Source organism: Anopheles merus, chromosome 3L (genome assembly GCF_017562075.2).
Source record: "Anopheles merus strain MAF chromosome 3L, AmerM5.1, whole genome shotgun sequence".
NCBI classification, from domain to species: domain Eukaryota; kingdom Metazoa; phylum Arthropoda; class Insecta; order Diptera; family Culicidae; genus Anopheles; species Anopheles merus.
The window spans coordinates 31085598-31101978 of NC_054085.1; the positions used below are offsets into that span (position 1 = coordinate 31085598).

At 47.7% G+C, this 16381-nt stretch overlaps 1 protein-coding gene across 7 annotated transcripts in view; it reads right to left on the minus strand.

The window, feature by feature from the left end:
• LOC121599619 (A disintegrin and metalloproteinase with thrombospondin motifs 1) overlaps nt 1-16381 on the minus strand; it is a 98207-nt gene that overhangs the window by 20059 nt on the left and 61767 nt on the right. For all 7 annotated transcript variants that reach the window (XR_006005703.1, XR_006005704.1, XR_006005706.1 and 4 more), the window contains exons 6-7: nt 6565-6700; nt 6202-6467 (exon numbers count right to left, since the gene is read on the minus strand). Coding sequence is in view for 2 of the 7 variants with exons in the window: in XM_041927563.1 (XP_041783497.1) it covers nt 6202-6467; nt 6565-6700 (402 nt within the window). In the remaining 5 variants the exon portion in view is untranslated. The remainder of the gene's footprint in view (nt 1-6201; nt 6468-6564; nt 6701-16381) is intronic.

Genomic DNA, 16381 nt, shown 5'->3' on the forward strand with positions numbered 1-16381 from the left:
GCATCCACACACACAGCCACAGACAGAGAAACAGGTACCTGCACACCGCATGCGTCACGCGACTCACCAAAGGGCTGTCCGGCAGCCCCGACTGTGCCCTTTTACGAAATGCGAAAAATGGATGAATGGTTGACCGTTTGGGATGTGTTTTTCATCTTTTCTGTTTGTTTGTCATTCGAACTTGTGCTCGTCAAAACAAACAGCTCCATGCAAGATGTGGAATGTTGATTTAGAATTGGGTCAAAGATGCAGCTGGGTGCTTTTTATGAGGTCGTTGACAGGTCAAAAAGACGACAACATATGACCGAATTTAACAATTAATTACGATTTTTCTTTTTTTTTAAACTTGGCATACTTTCTCGAGCCTTGATAATGCATTTTTGAGAATTTGTCTCTTTAAAAACAATACATAATAGTTCACTAGACACTGTAAAGCAAGATACATTTATTCCTAGTAAGCGTCAACGTTCATTTTGTGATATCATGTGATGTTATTGGAACATCAACTGTAACTGAAATTATATTTAAATTATTCTTCACAATTCTATTGTCAAAAAAATCTCCCAAGAAAAGCTTATTGAAAGGCCAAACTGATTTAAATTTATAGCATGAAATTACAAGTCCTAAAAACTTGAATATAGTTTTTCAAGTCATCAGGCAAAGGGAGATTTCAATATCACAAATTTTAACATAACCTATTAATGATCCATTCATGTACGGATTAGAAGTCCTAATGCCAAAGCTAAATGAATCAAATGTAGAATCGTCGAATCGTATGATCTAAACAACTAAACAATCAAATCATTCAAACTCACAATGTTTCCCTTTTCAAAAGCGGAGTCTAATATATTTATTTATGCGTGCGAATTTCGCCTGAAAAACCCTTTCCGCTTGATGCTTGATAGCAGTTGTATCACTTGTCAATTCAGTCCGGTTGCTCAAGCATGCGAAGGAGTGTCCATCTCACCGGAGAGGGGGTAGTGCAAATAATTGTCGATAATTTCAGATAATTGCCACGTTAACCGTTTCGACAGGTTCCTACAATTAAGACGTAGTTAGCGGAGCGTGGAGCAAGATCAAAATTAACACGACTCTCTTGGGGACGGGAGGGGGAGGGGGAGGATTTATTTCCCCGCGCCCCGACCGGAAGTGTACGTTAGATGGTAGTGGGCCCGTCCAAACGTGTTGCTTTGGAAGCGATGAATTAATTTTGTTCTACACAACGTGCAGACATTAGTTTCAACATAGCATGTGTAATGAGGCATAGCAGTAAGTGCACTACATGTTCTAATGCATTCTCTCATCACTTCAGAAAACCCCAGTCAGTCAATACAGTACCTTTTGCTGAGGATGGGGTTTTGTCTATTGTTGCAAATTGCAAAAAAAAACGCACAGTTGCCCAACAGCAAGCTTCAATCGGCCCCGCGTACTAGATCGTCAGCGAGAGCGCTCTCGTTTGTTCCGAAGCGTGTGTGGTGCCCTACCGGTCTTTGCAATCATCTCAATTCAATGCCACTCGATCCCATTACGGGGTCGTGCTGAGCGATCCAATCTTGGACATCAACGTCGTCCTCGGACAACAGCATTTTTTACTTCTTCTTTTTCTTCGTCTTCTACTGCTGCTGGAAGCGCGTATTGCGCCAAACCACACAGGGATCCGTTCCCTGGGACCAAAAACCATCAATCAAAACAGTTTCGCCGTCCTAAAAGACGTCGCAGGTGAAGTGTCCGGGTGTTCGGGTGTGTGTGTGGTGTTCACATTGTGCGGTCCTCTCACACACACACACAAGATCGACAGCATCGTCCGCGCATCGTCAAACGTCTGCAGCATTTGTGTTTCACTTGCACAAATGTGCATTTTTGTGTGTGCACTTTGGTTCATTGGAATTCAATGCTCAGTTTCTCATCGCTGCTCCTCACCCATTGGCCAGTGGGTACAGCCGAGAGGATTGCTGTGCAAACACGTGCTCTGAAGACGATGTGGTGGTTGTGGTTTTGTTCAAACCCGCTCCGACCCCTTCGTCGCCACAAACGCTGTTTGATCTATTTGCTCATTATCGACGGTTTGTTTGACAAGCTCTGAAGGTTATGGAGCGGGCACGGTGGTTGACGGATGTTGTATTTAACCTTGCCCGGCTGTAACGCGCAGCAAACGATCGGCTTGGCTTCGGTTAGTTTGGCAATGGTAGTTTCGCTAGTATTTAAGCAAGTGAGTGAGTTGGTTGCACCAGGTTAAAAATATTCAAATCCCATAAAGTCCGGTCAGTTCTACCTGTTTCACTGAAACGCACTCACACACTTTTAGATTCTAAATGATTCACGGTGTAAGTGTGACAACCGCACCCCTGATTATCTAACCCTTTGCCGAGCGGACGGACCATCTGGACGGTTGGGAGTAGTAATAATGACGACATTCTAACTCATCCATATCCGACCGGCTCGTTCGCATCGGTCCGGCCCGGTCCAGTCCAGTCTCTTGTGGTTAAAGGTTTTTTGGACGTGATTTTAGCCTCCCCAAAAACACACACACAAACACACCAACAGACTGTAGATAAAACCTCCCTGACAACTGGTCGGCTTCTACAGCCGATTAAGATAAAGGCACGTACACATCGAAAGCCACTCGTAGCGGCGATATCGAAGGGGGCAGAACTAGACAAACGGGTATGCTAATTTGCACTCCGCGACCAAGCCAGCCAACCGGTCGTCAGCCGGGGGCTGCTGGACATCTTCGCTTCGGATGGAATGAGTTTCATCTTCATCTCAGCGGCCACCGCGACCGCCACCGCACGAAGACGAAGACGCAAGCCATAAAACTGTAGTTTATGTCTCGGCCGCCGGTACCGTCGCGCCGATCCGTCTTCTTCCCCAGGCCGCGACCGATTTCGCATTCGCGTGAAACACAAACCGCCACGCCACCAAGTGTTTGTGGATCAGGTGGATTTGCTCGATCCACCCCAGCCGGCTGTTGCTGAGTAGCGCAGACAAAAAGCCCCCGAAAAAAAGCACCCCACAAAAAGCTCATTTTCCTGATTTACAAGTAAATGAACAAGTGTGTTCGGTGTGTTTTGGGAGTTGATGTACGACCGGTACGGAACGCAAACAACCTGCGTGATGGCATGGCAGACGGTCATCTCAACCATTGGTACACAACATCCCGAAATACGGGGAATGGACGATTGACCTTGGAAAACCGTTGCCCTGCATGGGTCATTACGCACAGGATGCAAAATACGATCTAGATTCGCCGCTCCACGTGAAAGATCACGTGAAAGGCACGAGGTGATGGACAGGGTACTCCGTTTTTTTTGCTTCACTGTCAACGAAGATGGAAAGGTTACGTTGGGCTCCCGCAAAGAGGTTGACCTGTGCAGCGTGACGAAATTTCATCTCCGAATGACATTTTGCCTTTTTCGAAAGGAGCTTTTGCAACGAGATTCCTGAGATGTCCTCGCTGTACGCGGTATGCAGCGAGCAGAGCATCCCCTAGGTCATCGAGACCTGATCGTGGAATCAAGAGCACATATGTGTTTTGCATTGGAATTGTAAAATATTGCAACAAAATGTGGCACTTTTATGTGAGGATGCAATTTCTGATGATTTAGAGATCGAAATCTTGGGTAAGGGCTTCCCCGTCAACTACCTGTCAGATCGGACGGAGTTACTCGATGACTCACTTGACTTCCAGCCAAGGGCCTACGGTTGGGAATGCATGTTTTATGTCTCGATGGTGGCAAAAAAAAACAGGAATACATTTCCATTTCAAAAACGTCGGAAAACCCCCAGAAGCCGGGAAAAAACTGGTCGTGCACCGCACGCAGTGTGAGGTCCGGGGGGTGATTCGCGCACGGAGAGCACCTAACCTTGACACAGGCCTCATATCCATCCCTTTGGCGGGCCGTGTCATACGCACGTCATGTGCGGGTGCTGACAGGTGTTTGATTAATTGTAAACGCTCACCATTAGTGTCGGTTGCTGTGCGACGCGACGCACAATGACACAGTTAAGCCCCGCTTGTGTGGGCAAACTGGAGCGATGGAGTGGTAATGAAATACAAAATAAATAAAATTACTAAATATCAACACGAGACGACGGGGGGAGGTAGTCTCGTCCTTCGACTTGCGTGCAGAAATAAAGTGATGACAAGTGGTCAATAGAACGGGTTGAGTAGTGGCAGCACAAAAAAGCCTCTAAACCTCACTGACTCTATATGCTTTATTTATGCGCTCGCGTGCGAACAAAAAGCAGGCAGAAATTGAAACGCACTTGCCCCTGAACAGATGAGCCGATTCTGATCAATTCGTTATTTGCTCTTTGTCACTCACAGCGCTGATTTTTTGCGATCTGTCACTTTAAGATACCCCTCTCTGTGCATTGAAGGATTAATGGTTTATATTCGTTCGCGATTAATCAATGCCCCCATGTGATGATTGCGCTCGATCATCGCCATGTGTGTATGTGTGTGCGATCTATTTGGATCGGAAAGCAGATAAATATCATCCTCCAGCAGAGAACAGTTTTAACTTTTCCTTTCACCACTGCAGCTTCCTCGCTGACCTAACAAATGGGAATCGGATTTATACTAATTTAAACGGAAAAGGTGAAGGACGCAACCTATCGACAGCGTAGCTTCAGGCTGTAGTTTGCATCCAACAGAGTGCTTTCACAAAAGAAGATCTCAAGATTCGAAATTGTACCTATTTTTGGCTACCCGATTCCGATTGTCATTCAAGCCACACTTTATGACAGATTCGCGCGACGCGATTAGCTCCGGACGGACACCGAAATTGCTATTTGATCGTCTGTGACACCCTTTTGCGTTAAGATGGTTCCGACATTGGTTACGGTTTCCCGCCATGACGCTCGAGCGCGCGCATATCTTCGTCGGTCGCTAAGGTTCGTCGCGTGCAGTTCTAGCACCGCAACAAAAGCGCGTTTGCTGACCCAGTGCCGGTGGCTACGACGAATTCATCCGCTTTGACGGATAGATTAATCGTTCGAGATGGCTTACCTCCGGGCCTGCGTTAAGCGTTTTGTGTGTGTGTGATCACATCAGCTGACAGGCTGGTAGAGCGGCAGGGAGGACACCATTTCGCTATGCCGCACTGGCATTGGACTGGTTGAGGTGCTTGAGGATTTAGAGCTTGATGGATGTAGCATGCTGACCATCGTTTGCCTCATCACCAAGATCCTGTCCACTTGGGGAGCTGGTCAAATTGACCACACTGTCTAGTGAGACTCATCTTCACACCGAGAGAGAGAAAAAAAAAAGCTAATGAATGCAGTCGCAGTTGCGCAAGAACCGGTGTCGCAAGTCTGAAACTATTTCGGTAACTGCGCTAACGGCAATGGTGGTTGCTATTTTGGGAAAGGATCTTCACAGTGCATCAGGGAAGAGAAGGGAAGGGGACGAAAAAGCGGTGTAAATGTCACGCAAAACATGTGCGATGATCAGCGTGTAAGCGGTTAAATTGGGATGTCTGGCAAGTAGTATTCCGCAAGCACACACGGGTAGGTTGCACGTAGCTTTCCTCTCCAGCTGTTGTTAATTTGACATGTGAGCTGTTGTGCATGAGTTCGTGTCATTCTGTGCCGTGTGGTGGCCAATCGTGCCTTATAGCACACTAATTGGAGGTTCCGACGGACCGTTGAGGCACATTCAGATGTTGTCAGCGAGATTGTTAAATTGGTCACTTATTACAGCATTGTTTATAGGCAATTGCTGCCCATTTGGAGGAAAAATAGCACTTCTGACGCAAGTAAATGTGCTACCAAAAATGAGTCAATGCTATCACAGAAAGCTGATGTGGAATGATTGCATTCTTGAGCGCATTCTAAATGTATTATTTCTTTGTGTTCTTATCATTTGCTCTTACAAAACCCACACCAAGGTCGTAAAATCTTGCACAACCAATTTTATGGTTGTCCAAACGCGAAAAAGAACCCACTTAAACACTGTCGATCCTTCGATAGCGATCATTTGCTGCTCGTAAAACAGGGGCGAGGGAAGACCAACAGCATTTAAATGAACTCATCTTTCCCACACAGGGCGCACCGGGCCTCTAAACTCTAAAGGCTGCAACAAATTGGTGCATTCACTGCACTCCAATAAAACCGACACTTAAAACACTCCCCGCCCCGGGCGGGTTCTGGCCCGGGCGGATGGACCCGGGGCATTAGTACGGAATGGTGGCCACTTACCCGTGAGATAATGATGCCCGCGATGCTGATGCGAATTTTCGGCCCCTTCAGCAGCCGGTACCGCAGGTCGACACCGTTCCAGAAGGAGACAAAGTAGCGCTTGACCTGCACGTTGTCGCCGCCGTGCAGCCGGTACCCGTCGTAGTCGACGATCACCAGTATCTCCGGGTAGATGGTCCGATCGATGGCGCGCGAGCTTTTGTAGTACGCTTGCGGGCTCCGCTTGGTGCGAAACCGTTTCTGCAGCCGGTCCGGTTCCATGAATGCTGCATTTTTCGAAGCAAAAGGAAAGAGGAATTTCATTTTAATTGCACACATGAACTGTGAACTTCGCGCGAGGTGCGAGAGGTGTGAGACCCGTACCGTAATCACTAAACTGGTCGTTGTGCTCCTCGTGGGCTTTGCGCTTATAAATAACGTGATGAACACTTCCATCCTCCGCCTGGGAGATGTCGGTTGGCACTGGCTTTATCACTAGTTCATGACCTATACTACCCTCCTGTGGAATAAAAAGAGAGAGAGAGAGAGAGAGAGAGAAAAATGAAAGTAAGTATGAAACATTTGTAACCTTCTTGGGACAACCACATCACGCTAACGGATCTAGCGCACACGAAACACGTGCATCGTCATGTTGAAGCATCGTCATCCTTGAGGTGCTTGAGAGGCTTTTCCAACCCACCTCAAAATGACATCCAATGTGTATGTTCAACGGTTTCCTAATTTCTAGATTACATCTTCACCCTAGACTCCCCCGCAGCGCACCGGGGGGACAGCGCACTCAACGCCAAAAACACATAAAAGCTCATAAAAATAGTGATGCTTTTGAACTACACGCTACCGGGCCGAAAGGTTAATGGACGCAAGGGCATTTGCGTTTTCGGGAGTGCGCTGGCCAATGTGTGCGTGCGTGCGCAGCATCATCTCCGAAATGCTCCGAAACGAGTGAAGTGGCATTTGGCCTTTCGGGTGACCGTTTTGGACGATCTCGCCGGGGGAGCTGCGCACGTGTAACTTAAAACAAAGCGTACAGCTCATAAACTCTGTCCGGCAAACCGGGGGCCGCACCATTAAACTGTCAAGCTGTCGCAATCGTCTCGTGCCCGTGGTTTGGAGCTTGGGGTGGCGGAGTTGCACAGTTTTCTGGTTGGACTTGGGGTTTATTTTTAAACGCAGCAAATACAAAACAAACGAGAGCCCTTTGACTGGTTCCAGCAGGGGCATTATGGTTTTAAAAAGGGGAATTGAATATCGGTTTGGATTGGATTTTAATGTGTAACCAAAAACGAACTTTTGAGATCCAATATCTTCGGTTGGTCGGTTGGTATGTCGCAGGCATCCGCTGCAATCCTGTTTCCCTCTCCCGGGTGCAACCTTGAAGATCGTTCCAGATGCAATCGTAATCGGTGCATTCTTCACGCTCGTGCGTTCACGTAATCCCGACAGCGATCCAACGGCCAACATTGCTCGATCGGCCGAGCGCAACCTGGCAATCCATTCGCCTTGACCGCATTTCGCGACCCGAAAATCCAACTCATCGTTGACCTTCGAGTTGTAGGCATCGAACCCGGGATGCAACCCACAATCCCGCCGCAGTCCGTCTGTTTGCTCGCACAGCACGCTCGCTTTCTGTATCAACCGTTAGGCCCCGGTGTTAATCCGTGGGCGAAGCGTTAGGAAACACGGCGTTGGTGATGTTGTAAATGGTTGAAAATTAATAAATCGTGCAAGAAACAAGCTCATCCAGAACTTATATAACATCCTGCTCGTGCCGGTCCCCGGTCATTGGGTCAGAAGACTGTTGTGGCAGTGAGCACCGGTTGAGCCACCGATGGGAGTCCCATGGGGGGGTTGCACAGTGAGGCTAGCCGGACCGTCCTTGCTGGGTTTGCTCGGGCCGCATCTGGTCGACCTGAATCCGCGGACAGGCAGGTCTGCCGCGTTTGCATTAATCGATGACGCTGATGTCGATCTTCTAGCTCCGGAGCCCCGTGTAGTGTCTTTGTAAGGGGGATAAAAAGGTGTGAAAATGTGTTGCGGCCGACCGGTGGCTTTGGAGTGCTGCACAAAACCGTCCGCTGGGATTATCTAATGCGGTCAGCAGATGGTCAGCGAACATTGAGTGGCACGTGGTGTTAGTAGCCAAGGGCTCTGGGGGATTAACCGAATCTTAATGCAGTATAAAACTCTCTTGTGAGTTGCAAGGATTTGCAAAAGGTTGAGTAAGTGTTGGGGAACTCAGATCCATTTGAAGATACTGAAGCATTGAGTGTTTATAGCTGGTACTAGTGGGATTAGAAAGAAACTATTGGGGAATCAAACATTGCGAGTTTGATTCTTGCTTATAGATCCTTTAAACATTTTATTGCTAACTCCAAATGGTCAGCAATGTCCCTAAGACATCACTCTTCAAACTTCCATAACATCACAAAACCACAACCACATGCGGCGGTCATTTCCACCATTTGCCAATGCTTTCTTCAAGCAATTGCGCAAAAAAAGCTCGCTTCTTCTCACCACAAACAGCATTGTGCAATGCGCGGTGATTGATGCTTCGGAGCCGCACAATGTACAGCACCGGCCAACGACACGAAGTATCCATTATTACCATAAAAAAACCACATCGGTGTCCGAGTATATTTTCGTTGTTGTTGTTGCCACAATTCGTCAGGGGGTAGCAAGACAGGATTCGATTCGGTGACGTTTGGCGGCGGAGTTCTTCGGCCGGACGCACCCTACTTCGACGATCGCTATCGTCGTCCACCGGTCAGGTGATGATGGATCGTTTTGGACGATTAGCCGGTGAACCCTGAACGCTGGACGACCGAGTGGACGACAGAATGATGTCGAAAGGTTTCGCGTGGATGCGATGATACGCCTTCGCCGGGGGGGTCTCTTAGTTTTATGACCAATCATTTGCTAAATCAATACTCGCGAGAAGGAAGGAAAATGTTTTGAAAACACTTGCCCTGTAAAGCGCTTTAGATGGCTCTGGTCCAGTGCGCCGTCGGCGGTCGGAGAGCATAAACCGGAGAGCCATAAAACGGAGCCTTAAATGTGTACAAAAGGTAATTAAATAATGTATCGTTCGATCGTTTGCCTTGCCCGGGGAGTGTTGTACGGCCATCGTCAGTTTATCTGTGCCTGCAGCAAAGGTTTGATTAGCAATCAAGCATCTAGGAAGATGCTTTATGATGATTAAATTTGTTATTTCGCTGATCAAACCACCTGATCGCCGAGCGAGGATCTACAGGATCTACATCTTTTGCTGAAGATACTACGGTCGAAAGAAGACTCATTTAGCGAAAAACCATCTGTTATGATTCTGTACGATCGAAATCGTACAGCATTGACGGATGTGTCTGGATGGTCAGGGATCATAAAACGGTACAACAACGTCACTTCCTGGCTACGATACAAGCACTTCAAAGCGGAGGCACAGCAGCATCGGTAAACTGTTGGCAGTATCGTTTATGCTTGCCAATCAACAGTTGATTAGTGACTTCATCTGCTTTGTTCGGCCCAGACAGGCGCTGGTGAGCTATTGACAGCTTCCTAGGATTGTCCATTTTCCCACACAATCGATTGTTCAGAACAAGCTGATTTATGCAGTGGACGCCGATCATTGATTAACACTGCCCGGGTCACGACTGTGTATCCTTCCCTCTAAGGGAAACAGCGCACAGCGCTTCTAATAAGGCTTCTTTGTGCGCCTTACTGATGATAATGATGATGCTTCATCAGTTCAATCAAGGAAGCTACTGCTTCATACAAACATTTTGAATATTTATTACTTATCTAGTTATAAGATGCTTTCAAAATTAAAATGCATTCGCAAAGTTCTGTTTTTAAAATACAATTTCACATGAAAAACATGAATCTTCGTGAAAGGTTAATACGCAATTTGCACACGTAATCCCGGCAACATTTACTCCGGCACATTACTCTCTCGCTTCATCCTCCAGGCAAGCGTCTGTGGCGTCTGGCCGGACGATGATCGGCGGGCAGTAATGTGCATCGTGACCATCTTTCAAATTAACCATCCCGCCGGTCCGAATGAAAGTGAAACCATCAAACACACACACACACACATACTCCTCGCTTCTCGTGGTAAATCACGAGCGGCAACAAAACGAAACAAAAAAAAAAAGAGAAAGGCCATCAGGTTTGCGGCCCATCTTCACGCAGCCGTCTCCCAGCGCAGACAGCAGCCGCGGCCTGCTCGAGAGAAGGGAAAGTGTGTTTGGAAACGGGCAACGCCAGATCACGCCACGACACGACGAAGACCTTGAACCCTGGCGAGATATTAACCCACAAAAGGTTGATCGAAAGGGGATGGGATGGGATGGGATTCCGCAAGCGACGAACCCTCCGCCTCGGTCAGCCAGAAAAGGGAAGCTGATCGCGGGATGGAAATGATGCACTTAAGCGAATGAAAAAATGTTGCTCCAATGTTTTGTAAACTTTGTACAAATTGGAGTGTTTTGCAATATGCAGTTTTGGGTCTGTGGTGACGGATGAAAATTCCACAAAATTTGGAACATTGAACCCACCCGGTAGACCCGAAACCCGGTGAACAACTTGTGAGGAATTCAAAACATCACATTCGCTGTTGTGTCTGAGCCTCTTTCCCCCCCAGGGCATTCGTTAATGATACACAGGTCACTATCACAACCGATTTCGGAACCGTTGGGGGGTCTCGCCCAACTTTCGGGTCGGTCCGGGTGACAGAGCTTGAGCGTTATGCAACACATCGCTCGACATCAAAACAACCTTTCTCGGTCATTCCTGTCCCGGTGGGGTGCATGCTTTCCTTCCTCTTCTTTCCCTTTCCCAAACCAAGAGGTTTCAGGGCATTGTCGCCAAACCGTTGTCTACCGCGCGTTTTTGGCACGTCTGCAACGCGATCCCCGTCGCCGTCGATCGATTGTCACCCGATAGAGCCCGACGGTGGCGCGCGATTGCGTGCGAGATTTGACGAAACCGCATCGCATGATTATGTATCAATCTGTGTGTGTGTGTGTCTGCATGTGGAGGGGTTCCCCTCGAAACTGGGTCATCGGTTGGTGCCTTATCTCTTGCGTCGTTGAGAATGTAGCTCACCCGGGGGTTGTAGTGCGTCCCGGCGCGAGAGTGTGTTTGGGCCAAGTTGGGGGAGTTCAACCTTCCCGGGAAGCCGCTCAAAAATACGACTTCACCACGGGTCACGCTAGGCTACATCCGTTACGCAAAATCGGTCGATACGGTACACAAACAACATAAATTGACTGTATGTCTGTGTGTGGAGCATGAAATTATTATTTTATCAAAATAACAACCACGCTGGACGTTAAAAGGTGGTACACGAGAGCAGCGAGCAAGTAGCGGAAAGGTGTATTAAAGCTATCTCATAAATAAACGCTCGCGTATTAAGATAGATTAGGAGGTGCTTTAAGCATTAATGCTAGGTTATCTCACCAGCACATGGAATCGACGAATCGAATCGTTTAACAAGTCGTTATTATTATAAGCTCAACTGCTCAAACGGCCAAAGAGCAACTGTAACAGATAATGAAACCTAAGTGTGATAAGAGAGGAATAAAATCCAACCACCAAATCAAACATTTGCCACAATATCTCATGCTTCTGACAAGATAATTAAAAACGTATTATTTTCTCAAGTCCAGTACTACAATCGCATGCACAGTAGCACAAACGGAAGCCAAAGGGTTCGCGCCAGGTTCGATTAATCATCGGGAGGCAAATGTACGGTGTAGCGCCTCTGCCCAGATAGCGATCCAACCAGCCGGTAGATGTGTTCGCGTGCACACATTCTAACATTGTGTGTTTGGCCGCGTACAGTGGCTTCGCTTGTTCACTTCCTTTTATCTAACATCAGACGATTTCCTTTCTGCCATTTGTGAATGCGTGTTGTCGTCGTATGCGAACGGCGCGCAGTACCAGCGCTGAGCCTGCTCCACAGTGAGGCGTTGAAAACGTCGCTGAGACGTCGTTTCATCTATTCATAGCGATAGCGCATTGCGATTGCAGCGCAGTGCATCGCGCAGTGCATCGCGCAGTGCATCGTTGCGCAAAACCACTTCACACATGCGCATGTGCTGCGGGGACGAAGAGGATGCTCCGGCGGTGGCGGCAGTACTCTGCAACATCGCAATGGAATGCAGTTGCGAAGTGCATCGACGAATGGGTAATTAATTAAACATTAGTCGTCGTCGTCGTTGTACCGCCGGAGCAAACATAATCACGATGCTTCGGTGACGCAGCGTGGCACCGCTCGGAAAGGGCAGACATTCTGAAAGATCACACCGGAGGACAACCGGTGTCTGGGGTGGAATTAGAAGTTGCCGCTTGCGCATGGAAGTTGCAACAATGACTAACAGTGGTGACCACAATGAATAAGAACAGCATTAGCGATATGACTTCTGATGATGCTGTTTGTTTTGTCTGGAGAGTAGATCAGAGTTTCTTTGGGAGTTTTTTTTTTTTTACTGGCAAGCTTTTCACACCCAAATGAGCTTTGTGTGATGCTTTATAGAATTCGAAATGTGGTCTATAGTGTGGAACTTCTTAATAATTTACTCAAGCATCTCTCCACGGCGTAGGCAATCAACAAGAATAACCTCGAGATAGTTATTGGATCACTAAAGATCATTCAATTCCCTGCTTTAATCCACTGACAAGTCCCACAAGACGACTACCTAAGTACCCGTAATCGCTTTACTGTCAATTCTTATACCTCTCTTAAGGACTTCTGGTCTTTACCATCATAGCCACCCACCTACGAACGACACCGCTTTGCCTATAACTCACCCGCATGCATCGTAGAACGGTTTGACCTTTCCCACGCTACAAACCGAACTCTCCGGTAGCGCCGAGCACGCGATCAAGTGCGTGAGAATCACTTTCCAACCGATTCCTGGCGCCTTCGCCGCAAGGGGGGAAAACAACCTTAATGCACATCTTTGCAAATCGCACTATGTGTGCAAATTTCGTCACAGACACTAACTCGCGCGCGCGCGCGATTTGAAATATGAAGTGCGCGTCTTTGCCCCAAATCGTAGCAAAGCTCTCTCGCGGGGCATATCAAATCCCGGCCTAAAGAAGACACAGTGGGATGTCGAGCGTCGGGCTGCGTCGTGACATGATTCATTAGCGCGAGTGATTGAGTTCGCCCGGCGTGAGTGGAATATTATAATTGGCAAGCGGAGCGGGAGGGCGCAAGAATAATTTGCACAAGGATACACCGAAGAAGCTGCGAAAATGGTTTGCTCAATCAGCGGTAGACAACGCAGCAGCCACATCGATGTTGGAGATTGTGATCGAACGGCGAATAAATTCACATCACCCTTTCGATCGTGATCAGGATATGGTAAATCAATTTCAAACTTGCTCATGTGTGCCTACATTGCCTTTTACTTGTGCCTCGCAAATTATCGCAAAACATAAGACACCGATCGCAGCTCATAGAGCTCAAGAAGTGGTGTTGCACCCGGCGCGAGCGAACGGGACATTCTGTACCAACGTTTTTGTTCGTCCTGACCGGCTTGTCGCCTACAATGTTGCGCAAAACTGGGACTGGGGAAACGCGAAAGACACCACCAGCAATGGCTAAAGTTGCATAACGCAAGAATTGTTCCCCGTCGAATCTGTTCGTCACCATAACTGGACCACTTCCTTTCCCTTGCCGATGAAGTAACCTCTCCCTGTGGTGCACAAATGGCGTAACGATGCTTTCACCTAGACGTCTGCTTGCTCGTTTTTGGAGCAAGCGTCGTTTTTATATCGTACGGGCAGAGAAATTTTGAAACAGATTTACAACAATATCTTTAATCTTCCCCATTATGGCTCGTTCGCTCGGTGCTGAACTCTGACTACTGATTGATCCGAAACAGATCCCAAGGTTTTGGATACTCGACATACGTACACCATGTCCGACGAACAGTTTCGCTTAATTTGTCACCAATATGTAAGCGAAAGTTGCTGAAGTATTTTTCGAACGACATCACTCCTACGAAAGGTGTAATGCATCTCCAACAAAAGTAAGGACAGTTCCGGACATTGTTCGAAGGCAATGTTGTGTCCAATTAAACGATGTAAAGAATTGTCTGATCTCAAAAGAGTAATGTGACACTGATGATGGAATTAACTCCGACGTATGGAGCCCTCCAACACAGTTCAGAGATCCAACTATACCCGAATCGTTACGCAATGCCGCTGAGAGGTCCAGAGGTCGTGCTGGAAATTCGCAAACGGAAAGGATCTTGTTACAATGGACACTGTTTTTATTGGTTCATGTTTTATTTTTTTGCCCGATTTCGGTTACTCTATACAGATCAAATTCGTTACCAAATGCGTTTGTCGTGATCTTGAACCAGGCCTACCCACACAGCACTTCACAACCGGGCAGAAGCCGATGACGAAGACGATGACGAAGATTGACAGGGTTCCGTTTGCTGAGCGCAGTTCAACGTCAGCCACAATTAACCTTTGCAAAATGTAGCTAATTATGCATATGTAGAACAGAAACGTGGCTCACAAAACGCACTCCTCGTTTCAGATCCTCTTTTGGAGTGTTTTAGGCGCCCTCTCTCAGCTCAAAACGAAAAACAAAAAAAACTCTGAGGGTCAATGTTGGCTGGTAGTTACTGGCGGGTCAGTTGCACGTCAAAAAGTGTGCAAAACTCTAGACAACCACTCGAACGCAAAGGTTAGCAAAGGTGGCGGTTGTTTTAGGAAATGGCACAGCTACGGCAGGGACTGTGATTGAGCCACATTGTTTCCAGGCCGGACTGGCTGGCTTATGTACGTGCTCACTCACAGTTCACGCACAGAATGGAAGATCCGATCGGTCGTACGATGCGCATCTCTTACGTCAGCCACACGCAAGGGGTTAAGGCCATCGCACGCCGAGGTCGTACGCGTTCGATCGCTAGCACTAGCCGGGGGGGGACCGGGATGATTGCACCAGCTTTAGCGGATAATCGACAGCTCATTGAAGGGGGTGTTTTCGGTGCGTTCGTGATAGCTGTGGGAATGTTGGACCTGGCCGCTAACAATTAGCATGAAAGCGCGAGATGTGCTCTGAACTGAACGAGCGAGAGTATGATGCGTTCGTTGCACAGATTGCAACGCATTTGTACCGTGTGCACGTCAATGTGCTTCTAGATTAATGAAAGGTTTAGCACGCCAAGTTGAGTGGCAATCAGGAATCTGAAATTGCACATTAAAGGATATTAATTGCATCAAAAAACCATTCTACGATCAAGCTATGAAAAAATGAGCTCCTGTGTAAGCCTAGTTAATCATTTCTTAATATTAACTTGATTTAAATTGAATATCAACTTCAACTTCCTGATTCTTACACCATTTTCTCTTTGATTGAAATCGTCTACAAAGATCTCAACAATCGTTATTCAATTTACCCCAGCAACGGGTATTATGTTTTACAGTTTTCAATCCCCTTCCTAGTCTTGTTATGTAGAGCAAAAGCAGCAGTATGCGACGCTAGATAGCGAGACTGATAGCAAGACGCGAGATCGTTTCAATCACACACAAAAAAACAGCAAGTAATAAATCTCACACCCGCCCGGTTAAACCTTACGAAATCAATCATTACAGCCAATTACAAACGGCTCAATCGATCGAACACGCCACACCGGCTCCGGGCGGCCTCTCTTCCTGATGCTGGGTGCAACAGCAGGTGAATTATGTTGTCCGATCGTCGGCACACTCGATCCGTGACACGATCTTCTAGCTGGCCGCGCTGAGAAAGCAATGAAACGCAGCTGGTGACGAATTGCACACTGCAGCACAAATGTAGAGCAGGCGCGAGTCGATCAGACCGATCGCTCTCTCTTACCCAACCGAACCGGGCCGGGGGTCGGGAAAACACCCTCCGCGCAACGGGTTACGTCACTGGTTCGTTCTACTCCATGTTTTACCCCCGATCGATACCGATCAGTTTTTCGGTGCCTTCGTCCCGGTGCCGATTTTATCTGGAGCAGCGCAGCAAAACGTGTTCCAAAGGGGTGGAGTTCCAGTGCTCCAGTTTCAGGTTTGCTTCAGGTGTGCTCCCGGACCAGTTTATTTGTGCGATTATTGCCGCGGTACCCCGGCGGGCCCTGTACACTGCACTGCACAGCACCGACTCAAGGTAACTCCAGAACGGGCCGTACCCACGTGT